The sequence below is a fragment of the Heteronotia binoei genome, chromosome 1 (genome assembly GCF_032191835.1).
Source record: "Heteronotia binoei isolate CCM8104 ecotype False Entrance Well chromosome 1, APGP_CSIRO_Hbin_v1, whole genome shotgun sequence".
Taxonomy (NCBI): Eukaryota; Metazoa; Chordata; class Lepidosauria; order Squamata; family Gekkonidae; genus Heteronotia; species Heteronotia binoei.
In genome coordinates this window covers 208,652,518-208,670,509 of record NC_083223.1, presented here as the reverse complement: position 1 = coordinate 208,670,509, position 17,992 = coordinate 208,652,518, and the positions used below count along the sequence as shown (strand labels likewise).

The 17,992-nt window shown below is 38.5% G+C and overlaps 1 protein-coding gene across 2 annotated transcripts in view; it reads left to right on the top strand.

Moving 5' to 3' along the window:
* TRAF5 (TNF receptor associated factor 5) overlaps positions 1-17,992 on the top strand; it is a 45,661-nt gene that overhangs the window by 18,685 nt on the left and 8,984 nt on the right. For both annotated transcript variants that reach the window (XM_060247229.1, XM_060247221.1), the window contains exons 2-8: positions 8,192-8,419; positions 10,239-10,296; positions 11,582-11,683; positions 13,580-13,744; positions 14,517-14,594; positions 14,895-14,969; positions 15,182-15,274. In XM_060247229.1, coding sequence (XP_060103212.1) covers positions 8,202-8,419; positions 10,239-10,296; positions 11,582-11,683; positions 13,580-13,744; positions 14,517-14,594; positions 14,895-14,969; positions 15,182-15,274 — 789 coding nt within the window. In that variant the 5' untranslated portion in view covers positions 8,192-8,201. The remainder of the gene's footprint in view (positions 1-8,191; positions 8,420-10,238; positions 10,297-11,581; positions 11,684-13,579; positions 13,745-14,516; positions 14,595-14,894; positions 14,970-15,181; positions 15,275-17,992) is intronic.

Here is a 17,992-nt window from a genome sequence, read left to right as displayed (position 1 = left end):
GACTATGGCCCTGGCTTGATCCAGGGCCATTATCTGGAAAGATTCAGGTGAAAAGCCAAGCATAGACCATTTCTGATGGATGGCTCTAACCCAAGAGGAACAATAACTATCCTTTAAAATCAACGATGTGATATTCGTGGGGCAATGGCTGAGATTAAGCCAAGTGGTGATTGAAAGTAGGCTCACCCTAGCCTCTATCCTTAGCAAGCCAGTTTCCAAGCGTAGTACTGCATTGGAAACGCAGGTTAGAAAGTGGAAAATGGCTCTCAAGAATTTGGACTGAATTTTCTCAAGGGGATCAAAACTTGATAAGGATGGACCCAACATAGTTCCATAGGTGAGTTGGGGTATTGTTTTGGCCAAGTAGAGTTTTAATGCAACTGGTATAAAATGCCCCCCTTTCGTGAGAAAGAACCTAATGGTGGCCTGGGTCAATTTGCGACTAGAATTGGCAGCATATTCGTGGTGAGCCTTCTTTGACCCTGAGGACTGAATCATGACCCCCAAATATTTGTAAATTGTTACCTGTTGTAGACTATGGCCATTTATATTCCATCTCCTTAGCCTGGGTTTTGGGCCAAAAGCCATTACTTTTGTTTTCTGATAATTAATCTCTAAGAGGTTATGAACACAATAAAGACCAAATTGAGCTAATGCCCTTCTAAGGCCTACTGGTGTTCTAGACAGCAAGATTGTGTCATCTGCAAAGAGTAAGGCTACCAGTTGCCTATCTGCCAGGGAGGGGGGATGAGTATCGACTAGATGGAGGTTGCTGATCATATCATTAATAAAGATGGCAAAAAGGGAAGGGGCCAGCACTCAGCCTTGCTTGACTCCTTTTAAAATTGGAATAGAATCAGTAAGGAGACCTTGATTATTGCACCAGACCCCAATAGACGTGTTGGTATATAATGACTGGATCAGGGATAAAAGTCTCCTGTCAATTGAGGTGGCACTTAACTTCTCCCATAAGTTCCCTCTGGGAATGGAGTCAAAAGCAGATTTTAAGTCAATAAAGGCTGCATATGGTTGCGTATTTTTCTATCAAATGTGATAGAATCAAATTATGTCCCAACGTGGATCGTCCTTCCCTAAACCCAGCCTGCTCATCTACCAAATACCTTTCTTGAATCAGCCAGCACTGTAATTTCTCTAGAAGATGGCTAGCGTATAGTTTGCCCAGAATACTCAAGAGGCTGATTGGCCTATAATTGGCTGGATTATCCTTCTGCCCGGACTTAAAAAAAGGAATGATGATAGCCTCTCTCCAAGCCTCAGGTTAATCCCCTGTCAAATCTATATATGTAAACAATGGGGCCAAGAGAGAGGACCACCAGTCTATATTATCTTTCAATAGATCTGGAGGAATAAAATCAGGGCCTGGAGCTTTGCCTCTCTTGAGTTTACTGATCAAAGATCTAACTTCTCCAGCCGTCACTGGAGGCCAAGGTGGCAGGTCTGAAAGGGCCTCATGAATCTGGGGAACTGCAGAATGGTGGGGATCAGAGTACAGCACTTGAAAAAAATGATTCCCAATTCTTGGGGGTGACAAATGAGTCAATGGGGGAGATGTGTCTGCAGGAGTGGCTTGAGATCAATTTCCAAAACCCTGTCAAGACCTTCTCCTTGGATGACTGTATAATGCTATTCCACAGCACTTTCATGGCCTCACGCTTCTTTGTGGCAATCAGTTGTTGTATAACTTCTTGGAGCATGAAAGATGGTATTGTGCACACAGAGAATCAAGGCTCTCAGTTCTTATATGCATGATATGCTGACTTTAGATCTCTTCTTGCTTGCTTGCATTCTTTATCGAACCAGGGCTTGGAGACGTTTTTGAATCTACTATGTTGAACAGAAGCATCTTGAACCAGTAATGGTTTTATGAGTTGGGGGAGATGGTTGAAGGGGATCAGAGGGTTCAAGTCATGGGGAGTATCCATAAATAATTTTCTATTGGAGCAAGCATCCTCCTTCTCCAGGGCTCCCCTCACTATTTGTGCCAACTGATCGGACCACTTGGCGCGGCATCTCATTTGTTGGACTGGAACCAAATGTGGGCCCATTGTAATACTATGAAAAGTCTCTGGAACTAAAGGAGCTAGAGTGAGTAATAGTGGAAGATGATTGCTTTCTAGTTCGGGTAGAACTTGTAGGTGAAGAACCTTCGAAATTAATCTTGGGCTGGCTAGAAAATAGTCGATAGTACTGCAACTATTGCCGGCTAGAAAGGTGATTTCCCCAGGATAATCACCTACTATGGAGCCATTCAATACGGAGAGGTCAAACCTTCTAGCCATCCTTGCTAAGCAAGCCCCTGCAAAATTTACCCTGGGGTCTTTTGAAAGGCGTCGAAGGAGAGTGGGATGGCGACTCGCCTCATTGATGAAAGTAGGAAATCCAAACTTTCCAAACTGGTACACCTTCACTGAGGAAAAGATATGGATTTGGGAGCTTTTTTTTGTAGTTTATAGAAAAGATTACTAAGGAGGGATGTAAGAATTTCATAAAAATGCTCATGGTCTGGAAAAAGTGGATAGAGAAAACTTAAAGACAGCATGCAGACATTACAAGTATTTGTTTGTTTGTGACATGTTCATGTATTCCCTTCTTCACTTGCACATGAAATGCAAGTCTTCAATTTGTTTCATCCTGGCTTGTGGAGAAGAAATAAACACCATTTGTTCCAGGCATAAATGAGTATCACAACAAAACAGAATTTGAAGACTTTCAACCAGGAAGTTTTCAATCAAACTCTTTGTGTGGGAGTGGGGGAGGCAAGCAAGGCCACAAAGCAGTTTTTTGCCCTTTGGAACAAACCTTGACATCTGAATGGTGCCCTGGTAATCGTGGTATATTGGATACCCTGCTATATTTTGTCTGGGTTTTTTAATGAAAGCACTGCAAGATTTTCAGTGCTCGGACAAGTATGTTATTCTTAAGTGTTTGTATAGTTCTGCTGTTTATGTGAAGCCTTTGAAGTTTTAATGCTGCATGTTTTCATCTCCCAATATAACAAGTACAAGCCATTGGTTATCTTGCTATTTCTTTAAAAGGTTTTATGCTGAATTTAAAAATATATCCAAATACTAGCTCACTTATTGAAAAGTCTGCATAAACACAAAGATTACTAATAACTTGAAGAAGTTTTATATTAGTTTGTTCTCTGTATTTAAATAAATGCTGAATACAACATAAACTACTATGGCAAAGCTTTAATGAAGAGCCATTACTAAATTTAAAAATGTAGCTTTCAGCATTAACTGCTTTTACCCTCAGCGGTACTATCTGGGAGGTTTGCCAACATCCCTTACCTTACCAGGAAAGATTCTGCCCATGTAATGGAAGACACCTCGAAACGATCACCCATGTCTTACTTCACTGTGATTTCTCTGGGGAAGTGCGGAACTGAATAATCAAACCTATCCTGTCTAATCTTTATGGACTACCTGAGGCAAAGTTGGTTTTCTTTCTGTTATCTGACCGATGTTCCCATACCACTAGCCTCGTTGCAAAGTACCTTTTGGCTGCCATAACAATCAGGGAGCAAAAGTCTAGCTCCCCTTCTTGATGCACAGTTTTTTAACTGAAACTGTGCAGTTTTGCCATGCTGTACTTTTTACTTCTATGCCAATAAAGGGATTTGGATTTGCTTCTGTGGGAGTTGTGATATTCTTTATTGCTGTCTTTAATGTCTGTAAATACACATGAGTAAATGTTATCTTCTTAAGATTTTCGGATTACATGAGTATTGATTTCATTATGATATGGAATCATTAAAGGCTTGAACATCAAATGCAATAGGAAAATGCACTAATTAGTATTATTAGGAAAGCAATACAAATTAATAAGTACAATGAAGCAAATAAAGGCAAAGGTGTACAGTACAAAACATACTTTCTTCCATTTTGATATGTTTGAATTGTATTTTTTAATTAAGCTGTTACACTGTGTGTTAAATATGCAAAATTAGTTAGCATGCATCTTTGCTATAGTACTTGATTTAAATTTATATTGGGAAAATACAAATAGTCTGACATTTTAATGAGATCTAGCTTTCAAAAAAGGCAACTATCAATACTGTTTATTTTTCTGTAAAGTAGTAAAATGTTTGAATTCACCCTAGGAGATTCATTATTTGCACTCTTAAAAGCTTGTGAATTCTTATTGCTTCTCATCTGGATCCCTAGGCAGATTGCTGATCAAAAACAACTGTATTACTATGGCTGTTGTTTTTAGCCACATTTTGTAGTCAGGTTAATCATTACAGTGTTGGTTCTGGGTTACTTATGTCTACTTCCATTTTTTTTTTCTAATTCATGCAGACAAAAGAAAGTTTGGTAGTAGGTGTAGCACATCTGTGTTTTTTCCACACAGATGTTTTGCTCTGCCTTGACTTCTTTACTTACTGCACTTTTTTTAGAGAATATCCACATGACATTGTCCTTGATTCGTCCTGTTTCCTTGTTTTACCCTGCTTTGCTGCAAACTTTCCCGAAGTGGGTTTAATATTATCTTTTTGAAAGATCACACTCAAAGTGCCTTCGGATGTGATATTGATGGGAGACTAACACTTTTTCCTCTAGGTTCCTCTCATATGGCACCATTTCCCTTATCTTAAAAAAAAAAGTTATCTGGAGGTAGAAAGGAAATGGCAGCTACATTGGGCTGAGGCCAGAAGGAAATTGTTGGGGGGAAGGGGCTGTTGCTACTGTGAATGCTTTTGCATTTGTAGCAAGTGTAAAAGCTACACAGAGAACCATCTCCATCTGAAAACCAACCTGTATTACATTCATTGTTTCTATATTACTACATTTACACCCCATTTTTCTCTTGAATGAGAGCCCAAAGTGGCTTACAACATTTTCTTTCCTCTGTTGTATCCTCACAACAACCCTGGGAAGTAGGTTAGGCTGAGTACATGGCCCAAGGTTCCATGGCAGAGCAGATGCAAGTACAGAGCATGGCTACAGATTATTGGGATACTTTGTTAATTTAGCAGAGTTTTGCTCATTCATAGAAGCATGATATTGAGTACAGTAAATAAATATCCCAAGAAGTATGTTGCAAAAAAAGGTAAACTTCCATTTACTCAAGTAGATCCAGTTTACATTCGGGTTGCAGTCAAAAGGAGAGAAAGAATCCTAATCTTAAAAGTACTTTCCCTATCACAAATGGCCTGCTTGTCTGGCATCAGGTATATGGGAGTATGAGGGCATTGCATCTACAGAGAGAGAGAGATCAGAGGGCAGCTCCCAGGTTAAGACAAAGAGGCATCCCATTCAAGGAGGTAATATCTATACACAGAGTGATGCAGCAGGCTTCCCCCCCCCGCCCCCCCCAAAGGAGACTCAGTGTAACTTACAACATTCTCCCATCCTCCCTTTTATTCTCACATCACCAGCTCTGTGTGGTAGGAGAGAGTGACTAGTGGGAGGAAGGTCTTACCTGGGATCTAAGGTGCCACCTGTTCAGGATGGGGTTGCATTCCCTTTGAAGGAACAGGTCCATAATCTGGGGGTGCTGTTGGATGCAGGCCTACTGCTGAATAGCAGGTGGCAGCTGTGATCAAGGGTGCCTTTTGCTAGCTTTGACTTGTTAGCCAGCTGCAGCCTTTCTGGGGTAGAAAACATCTCATCACTGTGATACATGCCCTAGTTACATCTAAATTAGATTACTGCAATGCACTTTGCATGGGGTGGCCATTGATAAGTGTTTAGGAATTTCAACTAGGGCAGAATTAGGATGGTGACTGAAGTGGGTCATGGAGACCATATCAGATTACTGCAGTGCACATAATACTGCAGCCAGGATGTTGACTGGAGTGGGTTGTAGGGACCATATCGCTTGAATCTTGGTTCATTTACACTGACTTCCAGTTTGTTTCTGGGCATAGTTCATGGTGTTGGTGCTGATATTTAAAACCCTATATGGTTTGGAACCAACATACCTGAAGGACCACCAACTCCCTTACAAACCTAAGGGCAGGGGATAAATGAATTAAATAAATAAAATTAATAAACCTACCTGATCACTGCAGTCATTTTATAGATTTCTCTCTCTGACTTTCTGCTTATAAACATCTGTAAAATGATTTTTCACTCCATATACAAGCCCTAACTCATGAAAACTTATGCTGGAATAAACTTGGTTAGTCTTTAAGGTGCTACTTGACTCCTGGTTTATTTTGCAATGGAAACTATAACAATTGTCAGAGAATAACATAAATCTTTTTTGGTATGAAGTATGCCATTCCTGCCCAACTAAATAGTGTCTTTCTTAATGTCAGCCTTGACATTTTACCAAGAATAAAACCAACAGTAAGGGGCCACAGTGGATAGAAATCCAAATTAAGGAAAAGACTGCTGCAAATGCAAATTCACAAAAATCACAGCGTAATCAAATGAATATAATATCCATGCATCAATCATGTAGTAACAGCTTCTATGCTAAATACAGTTAATCAATAACAATATATATATCACATAATCATTATATCACATAATCATTACGTCACACAATAGTGGTGTTCCAAAAGTAGGATAACTGCCATACAATGGGTGACTGCCCTTAATGGTAACTTTAAAAATATACAAGGCAAATCCTGTTTTTTTCAGTCTAATGCTACTAAATTTACATTTGCAGAGGCCTTGACATTTTACTAAGACAGAGAAAAGTCCTGTTTGTTTTTTTAAAAAATGTATTGGTACTGTACAAAAGTAAAATGTCATATGGTGTGGCTTGGGTTTGAAACAGGAAACTTACAGTGATAAAAAAACCCCTGTACTTACAGTGATAAAAAAAAACCCTGTAGACTTCCTGTATCACCTATTTCAGCTTTATGTCCTTCAAATGATAACAGAAGGAACCTGACAAGGAAATATATATGTAGAAGATAATTTCCTGCTTATAAGTAATATTCCCCAAGGGGAAAAATTTTCAATTTGCTAAAACAGAGTTATTATAACACTGAATAATAATTGTGAAGGGGGGCAAGAAGTACTGAGTAAAGCAAGAAATACTTGAAACTTGAGGGACCAGCCACCCCTGAACTATATAAAAATATTAAGTTACAACTGGTGTTCAGCAGAAATTTTGGTCTTGGAACTTGGATGCCCAGTGTACCACTGCAAACTAAAAGGAAAGAGTTGAAATGGAAAAAATAATGTGGGAAGGTGGTAAACCATCCATCATCCTCTGCAGTTCTTACAGTAGCAAGCCCTTTTCTGTGACACAAGTATGAGTAAGTCATGAACACCACTGGGATAGGGGGACAGTAAAGTTAGTAATCAGGGGGTATAAATGAATTGACAGCATATCTGTACAGGATCTTACTATTCTTCTGATTGAGTATCTTGGTAAATAACCGGAAATACAGAATACTTGGTATTTTGCTAATCTATTTTGACTGTAGAGACAGTGCCATCCATGCTGATCCCATGATTTCTCTAGTCTGTCATGCAGACAATTGGAGAGTGTGGAAGAATACCATGCAAACTGAGTTAGGTATATTAAATTGGCACATGTAGCATTCAACATGTCCTAATTTGATGGTGAGATATTGAGCAATGATTCCAAGGGACTTGACATTTTTCCCATCTGAATAGAGCATGCTTAAGAACATAAAATTTCCTTGGTGGATCAGCCCCATGAACTCTCTCATCTGTATCCTGAGAGTGTACAATGGTAGGCTTTGGGAAGCTCACAAGCAGAGAATAAGGAAATAGCCATACCCAATTATTAGTATCCAACAATCAGAAGATCACTAATCATAGATAATTTATACCAAAAATGTGTCTTCATATTTTAAAAAGTAATCTGGGGTAGTCAATTCAAGTTTTGGTGCCAGCATGCACAAGATTAATCACAGATCTTTTAAGAAAAGATACTGCTTTAAAAACCATGAAGAAACCTTTCTACTGAGGAAATTGTTTTTGGTTGTAGAATTAACAGAGTTAAAAATATTGTGTGCTAAATTTTTTAAGTGTTCTGCTAATTGATTATTTATCATAGTCCCTTAACAATAACTTTAATATTCTTCAGTAACTGCAATTGTATTTGTGTAAGAGATCTGTGCTGAAGCTTTCAATGGAAAACATTCAAGTGTATGTCAGCATTTTAAATTATACTGAATATAGTACTAGGATGCATTTGTAGCCAACTAGTATCTCCCTGCACTTATGTTTTATAGCTGAGTGTCCATGGCCTCTGAAGACCTTGCTGGCCAGTTGCTGCACCCTTACACTCGTCAGAATTCTACCAGTACTGTTTCTCTGGACTTCGAACCTGATGTTGACTATCAATTTGTGGAAAGCTTAGAGGAACGATATAAATGTACCCACTGCCATCTAGTCCTTCATAATCCTCACCAGACAGGATGTGGGCACAGGTTTTGTCAGCGCTGCATTACCTCTTTGAAGTAAGAATTGTTTTTCTAAACACTTAAATTTGCTCAGCTCAATTCTTTTTCTTTTCTCACCCCTCCCAGCTATGTAGCCTAGTGGTATTTATTTATGAAGGGGCCCTAAAGTGAATGAAGCACTAGTTCACTTCTGCTTTGTGTTCTTCAGAAGCTGTCATGTATTTCTGAAGTCTTGAGGATACTTTTACAAGTAATGGAAAGATTGCATTTCTGTGGGTTGAGCCCTACTAGGCTTTTTCTTGCTTTCACCTAATTCCACCCCACCACCCTCACTGCAGTCCCCATCCTGCATGGCATTGTTCAAGCAATCCCCACAATCCTTATCACAAGCCTTTTAGATGCTTGCTAGGGGTTCACTCCTTCTTCTTTCACCAGCATAAAAGCTGGTAGGTTCCATCCCCCACTTTCTGTTTTGCAAATATTTTGAATTCTGAATGGCTTTCATTTTTGTTGGATTTTTCTGATTATGTTTTGTTGGGTGCTTTTAAAATTGATATTTTGATATATCTTGCTGGGAACCATTTGATAGACCTGATCTTAAATAATATGGTTTACTTGCTGTGTATTAATAAAGAATCTGCAGTTTAAATTCAAAGTATAATCTTAATAATTTAATTTCAGTAATCTGGTAGAAGTACAAAGCACAATTCATGCCAAATTAAGCATGTTAAAGTCCCATTTTATTTCAGTGGAAGAGAAACGGCATGTGCTTAAATTCTCCATTAAAATAAATGGGAGTTGGATATGCTCAACTGTGACAGAACTGTGTTCATCTTATGATGTTGGTTTGCCTGCTTATGTGAACAGACATTGGCATGTTATCAGTTGCCAATAGTTATTTTGCTGTAGAGAAATGTTGATTAGGGTATGATTATTCTAGTACTTGAAAATGACAAGGGTGAAATTATGAGCATTTAGAATGCAATTGAATGTGTATAATTGTGTCTTCATTGTAGAGGTGCAGTACATATAAAAATGAAACTTAAATCTCTCTTGAAAGCACCCTATGACTTATGACTCATGTGAGTTTCACTGTATATTTGATTAGATGCATCTTTGTTTCCTTCCTAAAATGCTTGTCCAGGGGTTTTTACTTGAGTCCCCAGAGTGAAACTGAAATGTATGCAATGTTCCAAAGTGACATTAAATGGATGTAAAGAGTCATATTAATTAGAAAGGAACATAAGAAGCAACCTTTGATGAATTATTTTACTTGCCTCCTTTATTTTATTCTTATTATTTTATTCTGAGATTGGCATGATTTAGAAGGTGTTCCTGTGTTTGTTGATAATATTCTATGTGATTTCAAATATATCTTTTCCCCCTATAATACATTGATCATTACATTTGTAGAAGATCTTCTGAATGGTGAAAGTTATTATTTTTTAACAATTAACCTGCTTGCTACATTGCTGGCCTTTTCTCCAAGGTTGGCTAATTTAATTCCCTTTGGCATTTTTCTTTTAGCTACCTCTGTTGGTTTGGCAACATGACAGCAGAGTTTCTATTTAAAGAGATGCATGCAGCAAGTATAATTAGCAGTATCTGGAGGTTGTGTTTGAATCTAAAGTTACATAATTATGGGTATGTTATTTGTTGGGAAAAGGAAATGTTGAAAAACTTGTGTCTCATAACCAACAAATCTGTTAAGATCCAAGGAATCTTTAAAAGCTTCTGTTGAAATAAATCTGGGGGAGATGGAAAAAATATTACGTTTGGTCTAAATAGGCAAGTAATTTCAATTTTTTCCCTAAGAATGCTGACATTGTCACTAAATATAATGTGAGATATCCTTTTTGCCTGTATATCTCTTTAGGGAATTGAACATGGTGCCCACATGTCCTGTAGACAAAGAAATAATAAAGCTTGAGGAGGTAAGGAAAGAATTTCAATTTATATGACTACTTGCCTGAGTGGTGATACAAAACTATTAATATGTAGGCAAAAATCTATGAAAGTTTGACACCATCTGAGCACTTCTCCTACAGTTCCATCTGTCTGGTATGGCCTCCAGGAAAAGGTAAGACAGGCATTGTGATGCAGTCTTCACAAGGTACTGTGAGACAGTTTTGTTCCAGAGGGCATTTTGTTGATTGTAGTGGGCATTTCTTGTAGAGGATTTGGGGATTATGGGTGCGTGTCCAGTTATAAGTAGGTAGGTATCTAGTTTTATCTTTGTGTGTGTGTGTGTTTGTGTGTGGTCACACTAGTAAGCTGGGGACAAGACAGATTATGTATGTTTTAAATACAATGTTTTAAAACTTCCTTGAACTTATATCTAAATTAAGAATCAAATGATCCATCATACTGAACCTCATGTACAATTTTTGGGTTATCTGCTTCTTCTAGTCTGTGCGTAGCATACCGTGTGCTTTTAGAAGAATAACCAGTTGTATGTGGGACATGGTAGGATTGTGCTGTATCAGCAACAATTATGCATGTTGCACTGCACCTATCACAGTGACGGCAAATCCAGCGCACATAGGAGGGAAAAGATGGTGCTGACTAATATTTCAAAATAATGGAGTACTTATTGCCTAACTGTGGGGTCTAACTGGAAATTTCAGAACTCTTGACAGTCCTTCTAAGGGAAGAGAGTATCATAGCTGTATACAGAGTGCATGCCTCTCTACCAGTCTTTGCTAGTACATCAAGAACCTCTTGCTTGATCTCAAATAGCCTAATATAAGAAAGATGCTCCCTAAAGTATATTTTGCCAGTTTCCCCCTAATTCATCACCAATGGTGTTTGTGAGGGCCCTCTGGTTCAGTGGGCTTCAGCTTGGGTGGGGAGGAGGCAGTAATCTCCCATTCCATGAGCTTCACTCTGCTCATGGAACCAGGGAGCCTAAATCCTTCATGGTTTGGTTGGTCAAAACCACCACCTTGAGTTTGCATTGGCGATTAATAGGAACCTTTCTGGAGCAGTGGTAGTGTGTTCTCTCTGCCCAGTTTCTTCTTTAAGCCTTTGACTCCTGGAGTATGAAATTAATATGGGCCTCACTTTCCAAATCCTCAATGCCAGAAGCTTGCTTAGCCTGTAATAACCCCAGCAGAGAACTTGGTTTTACTTTTGTTTCAATAGGAGCCTCATTTTAAAAGACTGATCAAACTGTTCTCCTTCACCTGTGTGTCTGAAGCAAGCTTTTTTAAAATTTAGGTCTTCAAAGACAATTGCTGTAAACGGGAAGTTCTCAATTTGCAAGTATTTTGCAGAAATTTTCCCACCTGCAATGCAAAAACATCTCTGGGTCGATACCAGGTATGCATTCCTGTATTCTAATGTCAGTCAAATATTACCTGGTGTTTGCTGTGGTCAGAGCAACAAATTTTCCATTATAAATAGGAAGGTGCCCATTTGTGTAGTGAGAATGCACTGTAAATAAAGGAACTGATATTCCAGGAATGAACCTGTTTGTTCTAATACTTGAAACCTCCACTTTATTTTAGCCCCTTTAGTTGTGGGGAGGCATTTGGGTACCCAGCTGGTTGGCCTTCTCTCTACCAAATCTGTGGGTGTGTTCACACACACTAAATAACACACTATGTAACTGGATTTTTACTGCATAAGAATAGCAAAATCCATTTGCAAGCAGTTGCTGTATGAAAGCACTCTGTGATCCCTGTGTGTGTGTTGGGAGGAACTGGGTGAGAGGATTCATGTTCTTCCTGCATGCCAGAGTTAGTTCCAATGGTCAGAACAGTTTTATGCCATGTACCTGGATTCCTGGGTTAGATTCTAGACTAGAAAGATTGGATGGGAGTAATTTTGCCCTGTGCCCAGCAGCATGTTTCATTTTAGAAATAATGAGACTTATGTATAGAAACCTGTTTATGGATCATGTCTTTGGGGAGGGACGGTGGCTCAGTGGTAGAGCATCTGCTTGGGAAGCAGAAGGTCCCAGGTTCAATCCCTGGCATCTCCAAAAAAGGGTCCAGGCAAATAGGTGTGAAAAACCTCAGCTTGAGACCCTGGAGAGCCGCTGCCAGTCTGAGAAGACAATACTGACTTTGATGGACCAAAGGTCTGATTCAGTATAAGGTAGCTTCATATGTTCCTGAATCAGAGCCAACATCTTTCAAAACTATGGTTGCCAACCTTCAGGTAAGAATCCAGGGAGAATTTTCTCCAAAACCTGCTATAGATGAAGCTGTCCTTGTGTTCACATGAACTACATATAATGCCTCTTTGAGAAAAAATAATAAAGAAATGGCTGCACAGATTGACAGTACCCATCAGAGGCTATATTCTGTGTCCATGCCAGTAATTGTGAATATAGGAGTGAAAATTAATGCAACTGGAAACAAGATTTTTATAAGCACTTTATTCAACTTTTTATTTTTATTGAATATTTTTATAAGCACTTTATTCAAAAGGACTGGCACAAGCACTTTCTTCTTGTTCCATGGACCAACTGAGAGGACCCTTGCTCTTTAACAGGCATTTTGAATGTATTGTTTGGATTGCATGTTGCTCTGATGAATTGAATCATGAATATTTATTACATGAAATGAACTCTTGTGAATGAAATTGTAACCATTTTGTCTTAGTTATTTATTCACAATACCAACCATTTTGGCTTCGATTTCCAGATGATGGCTGGAGATTTCTCGCTATTACAACTGATCCCCAAGCAGCAGAGATGAGTTCACCTGGAAAAAATGGCCACTTTTGAGGGTGGCCTCTATGGGATTATACCCCATTGAAAGTCCCTCCCCTCCCCAAATCCTACCCTTCTCAGGCTCTATCCCCCCAAATCTCCAGGTATTTCCCAACCCAGAGTTGGCAACCCTATTCAAAACACAAACACAGAAAGGGTCTTGGTGAGGTTTCTGGTGTTCCTGAGGGACAAAGCATATATTGTGTCCAGAGTTGCTATTCTCAATATGGGAAAACTGGGGTGGTGAGGCTACATAGAAAACCAGTACAGTTGTGGAAAAGCCCTATAAAAGTCTTCAATATTTAGTAAGAAAAGTGTGTTATTTTCTCATTTTTGTTGGTTATGTGTATTTTACTGTTTGTACTACATTGTTTTTATTTGTAATCTGCCTTGAGTCTCAGAGAGAGGTGGCAGACTATAAGGGCTGCCTGTATTCTTTTAATATTTCCGTGAGCTTTACAATGTGAATAATGATACCATATTATCATGTTTTATAGGATCACCTACAGCAGTGTTTGTTTGAAAGTGTGCAATGTATCAATGAAGGATGTTGTGAAAAAGTTCTTCAGAAGGATTTGAAAGAACACATAGATTTGCAATGCCGCTATCGAAAGGAACTGTGCCAATATTGTAATCAATGCATAATTTTAATTAGTTTACAGGTAGGACTGTAGTAAAATGTCTTCAGTCAGTTTGCATTGTTTTGCCTGCACATTGCTTTCGAAAATACGAAGTGCCTTGGGCTGTACATACTCCAACAATCACTTCCTTCCTTGTATTTTATTGCAGTCAAGAGTACCCTCTTGAGAATGCTGTGCACCCTCTAAAGTTCAAGCCAGTAATTTTGAGAAAACATTTATATATTGAAATTTTCCAGTGGTAGATTTTAAATAAAGGAAGCATTAGCAATCAGCAGAATTTGATATTTTCTGAGGTCCTGAGGCTATAAATGGCCGCCAGACCAAGGGTGTTGCAGTTGTGTCATCATGGAGAGCTAGAGGCAGTATAACTGAAAATTCAGTCTCTAACTTTCATGGAAGTTCCATAAAATGTTAGCTATCCAGTTTCTTCTCTGTTCACCCACCTCAGTGTACTGTAATAGACAGAAAATTTGGCTGGAGGGAACCTTTCTAATTGAACACCAGAAAGGTTAGATGCAACAGGAGAGAATTCTTTGCAAGTTCTCTGCAATAGTTATAGCAAATGAAAATTTGTGCCTGTTGCTTTTTCCACTGTTTGATAAGATAGGGCACTGTTGTTGTTTTCTGTCCAGATTTCCAAATGTAGATCACTTTCTTCTGCATAAGATGAAGGGATAAGAAGCAAGAGATATCAGGGATTCCCTGACAAGATGTTTTAATTGTGTAGAATGAAAGAGATTTAGTTTTGTTTTTTTATCCCATTGAATAACAAATCTTTCACTATTATTTTCAGGCCCATGAGAAAACTGATTGTCCTTGTTATCCCTTAATTTGTCCCTATGGCTGCAAGCAGATAATTCTAACAAAAGAGGTACAGGAATGTTTTTAGTTCATTAAGAGCTGGCACAATCTTGTGAAGAGAGCAATACACTATCCTGTATTTAGTAGCAGAAGTTTGTTTTGCTTTTCTTTGTTCATAATAGCAGTTGACCTTGTCATCCCCACCTGTATGAATCCATTGTGGTTGTTGACCCCAACTGGACGTTCTATTATTGATCTTGATATCATCTTGTTTCTTTTCATATCGTTTTTGCAGGATTATCAAGACATCTCACCCCTCCCCCGGCAATGCTGAATTAATGTTTATCTTCCCATATGTTAATATTTGCAGGTAGAAAGTCACACCATAGTATGTCCTGAGGTTGAAATTGATTGTCCGTATAAAACATATGGCTGTCTAACAAAGGTATAGTATTACAATACAAACTTATCCTTTGGTAGGAGATACACTCCAAAGTACAGCTAACCCATGACTTCTCTTCCTCTTCTGGTCTGTTTTAGTATTAGCTTCAGCTATATTATAAAACTTTGTAGAAAGGAACACTTTTAGTAAGAAAATTGGCTTAAAATGCATCAAACTTGCTTTGTTCTTACTTGTTGTTTACATTCCCTTTCTAGATTAAAAGAGGAAAGCTTTCAGAACATGAGAATATTTCTTTGAGAGAACACATGCTACGGATCTTGGACAAGAACTCAAAGCTGGAAGATCAGGTTTAGCACAATATTAATGATATTTTCCTGCAAAGCCTTTTAATTTGGACTTTGGACATATGATATTTTTAAGAAAAGTGAAAGTGGTTTGAAAGAAGTCCACAGTCCTCCCACTGTGGATTTGCAGTGATGCAAAACCTAATGACTAAAGGTGAAAGTGAGAAGAGGGTACACCATAATCAGTCCTTCAAATCTCCTTCAGTTTTCTAGAAAAAAATTGATCTCTTTGCATAAAGTAACATAGATATTGAGGTATGTTCTACAATCTCTTGTGTGACATCAGCCATTCTAAAGAAATCAACAAACTAGCCTGGCATCCACTAGCGCATTTTTGGGTGGTGGCTCCCCAGCCTTTGGAATTCTGGGAGATTCACATGGCTGCTGCCCTACTTGCCTTACAGAGGTGCTGTTAGGCATACTTTAGACCTGAGTAATATCTGATGACTTTTGATGCTTTTATATGTTTTATTGGTCTTAGGTGTGCTTTGATTTTATTGTTTTGTTGTTGTTGGATTGTTTTATTTTTTCATTGATTGGTAGCTGCTTTAAGAGTGCCATATTGTGAATGGCAAAATGGTGTAAATATATATAAGAAACTTAGGAGATAATTGTTCTGCAATGTCCATGTCAAGCTTTCATTTCAGTATTCCGTGTTGTGCAGTGTTCAGGGGTGGCCAATGGTAGCTCTCCAGATGTTTTTTTTGCCTAAAACTCCCATCAGCCCCAACCAGCATGGCCAATGGCTGGGGCTAATGGGAGTTGTAGGCAAAAAACATCTGGAGAGCTACCATTGGCCACCCCTGGTATATATCAATGATTTTTGCCTCAGTCTTTGAGAGCATCATGGTGTTACCACTGGAGATCTTTCGATAACATGGTGTTCCTCAAGATCACTGAGGCTTCCTCAGTATATAGATATAGGAAGGAAAGCTGAGGAAATCTGCTTTTGTGGCTGGGTTGGGAGAGACCTCTTTGAAGATGGTGAGATGTCAAGCCACTTATACACTTTCCTACTTTTCTTCAAGTAACATTTGAAGAGGTTATATTGGCATGCCTTGAGCCCTGCACAGTGGTTGACCCTTTAAGAACATAAGAGAAGCCATGTTGGATCAGGCCAATTGCCCATCCAGTCCAACACTCTGTGTCACACAGTGGCCAATATATGTGTGTGTGTATACACACACACACACACACATACATACTGTGGCTAATAGCTACTGATGGACCTCTGCTCCATATTTTTATCCAATCCCCTCTTGAAGCTGGCTATGCTTGTAGCCACCACCACCTCCTGTGGCAGTGAATTTCATATGTTAATCACTCTTTGGGTGAAGAAGTACTTCCTTTTATCCGTTTTAACCTGACTGCTCAGCAATTTCATTGAATGCCCATGAGTTCTTGTATTGTGAGAAAGGGAGAAAAGTACTTCTTTCTCTTTCTCCATCCCATGCATAATCTTGTAAACGTCTATCATGTCACCCCGCAGTTGTCATTTCTCCAAGCTAAAGAGCCCCAAGCGTTTTAACCTTTCTTCATAGGGAAAGTGCTCCAGCCCTTTAATAATTCTAGTTGCCCTTTTCTGCACTTTTTCCAATGCTATAATATCCTTTTTGAGGTGCGGTGACCAGAATTGTACACAGTATTCCAAATGAGACCGTACCATCGATTTATACAGGGGCATTATGATACTGGCTGATTTGTTTTCAATTCCCTTCCTAATAATTTCCAGCATGGCATTGGCCTTTTTTATTGCAATTGCACACTGTCTTGACATTTTCAGTGAGTTATCTACCACGACCCCAAGATCTCTCTCTTGGTCAGTCTCTGCCAGTTCACAATCCATCAATTTGTATTTGTAGCTGGGATTCTTGGCCCCAATGTGCATTACTTTGCACTTGGCCGCATTGAACCTTATCTGCCATGTTGATGCCCACTCACCCAGGCTCAACACATCCCTTTGGAGTGCCCTCACAATCCTCTCTGGTTCTCACCACCCTGAACAATTTAGTGTCAGCTGCAAACTTGGCCACTTCATATTTTATAATTTTTATTGATTTTAACTATAAAAAGAAAAAGCATAAGCATAGATACAGAAGCATTAAAGAGGGGGAGGGGTGGATACTGAGTGGGACACCAGAAACAAAGAAAAATGCAAATATGTCAGTTACATTTCTACCTCCAAATGAAATACTCAATTCTTTCTACCTGCAAGTATTAAATTTTCCCCTTATATTTTACCATCATTATCTTTCATTATACACTTTTTACTAAACTATTACTTAAAATACAAGTCTAAACTATTCTTCTTCAGCACATATAAGTATAAAAAAAGTCAAAGAAGTCTCAACACAGAACTGGCTAAACTTAACCATATTAAAAATAGAGACTAACTTGTTATTTTAACAATGTCGTCATTAAAATGAGCATAAGAAACAAATATCTTTATCCTTCTAACTTACTTATTTCAAATGGAAAGAAAAAAAATCAGATTTAAAATATCATAAAACGTAGAGAGAGAAAAAGGTAATAAGCAGGGGAAAAAACATAGTAATTTATCTATCTCAGTATAAACAATTTCTCCAAACAAACATATTAAGAGCAGGTCTACCAGATTACAGAATAATTGTGTTGTCTACCTTCTTAAAAATTGATCCAAGTTAACTATTTATTTATATAAAATTCTTTTCAAAACTTTTCAGTCCTTTAACTCTTATATCC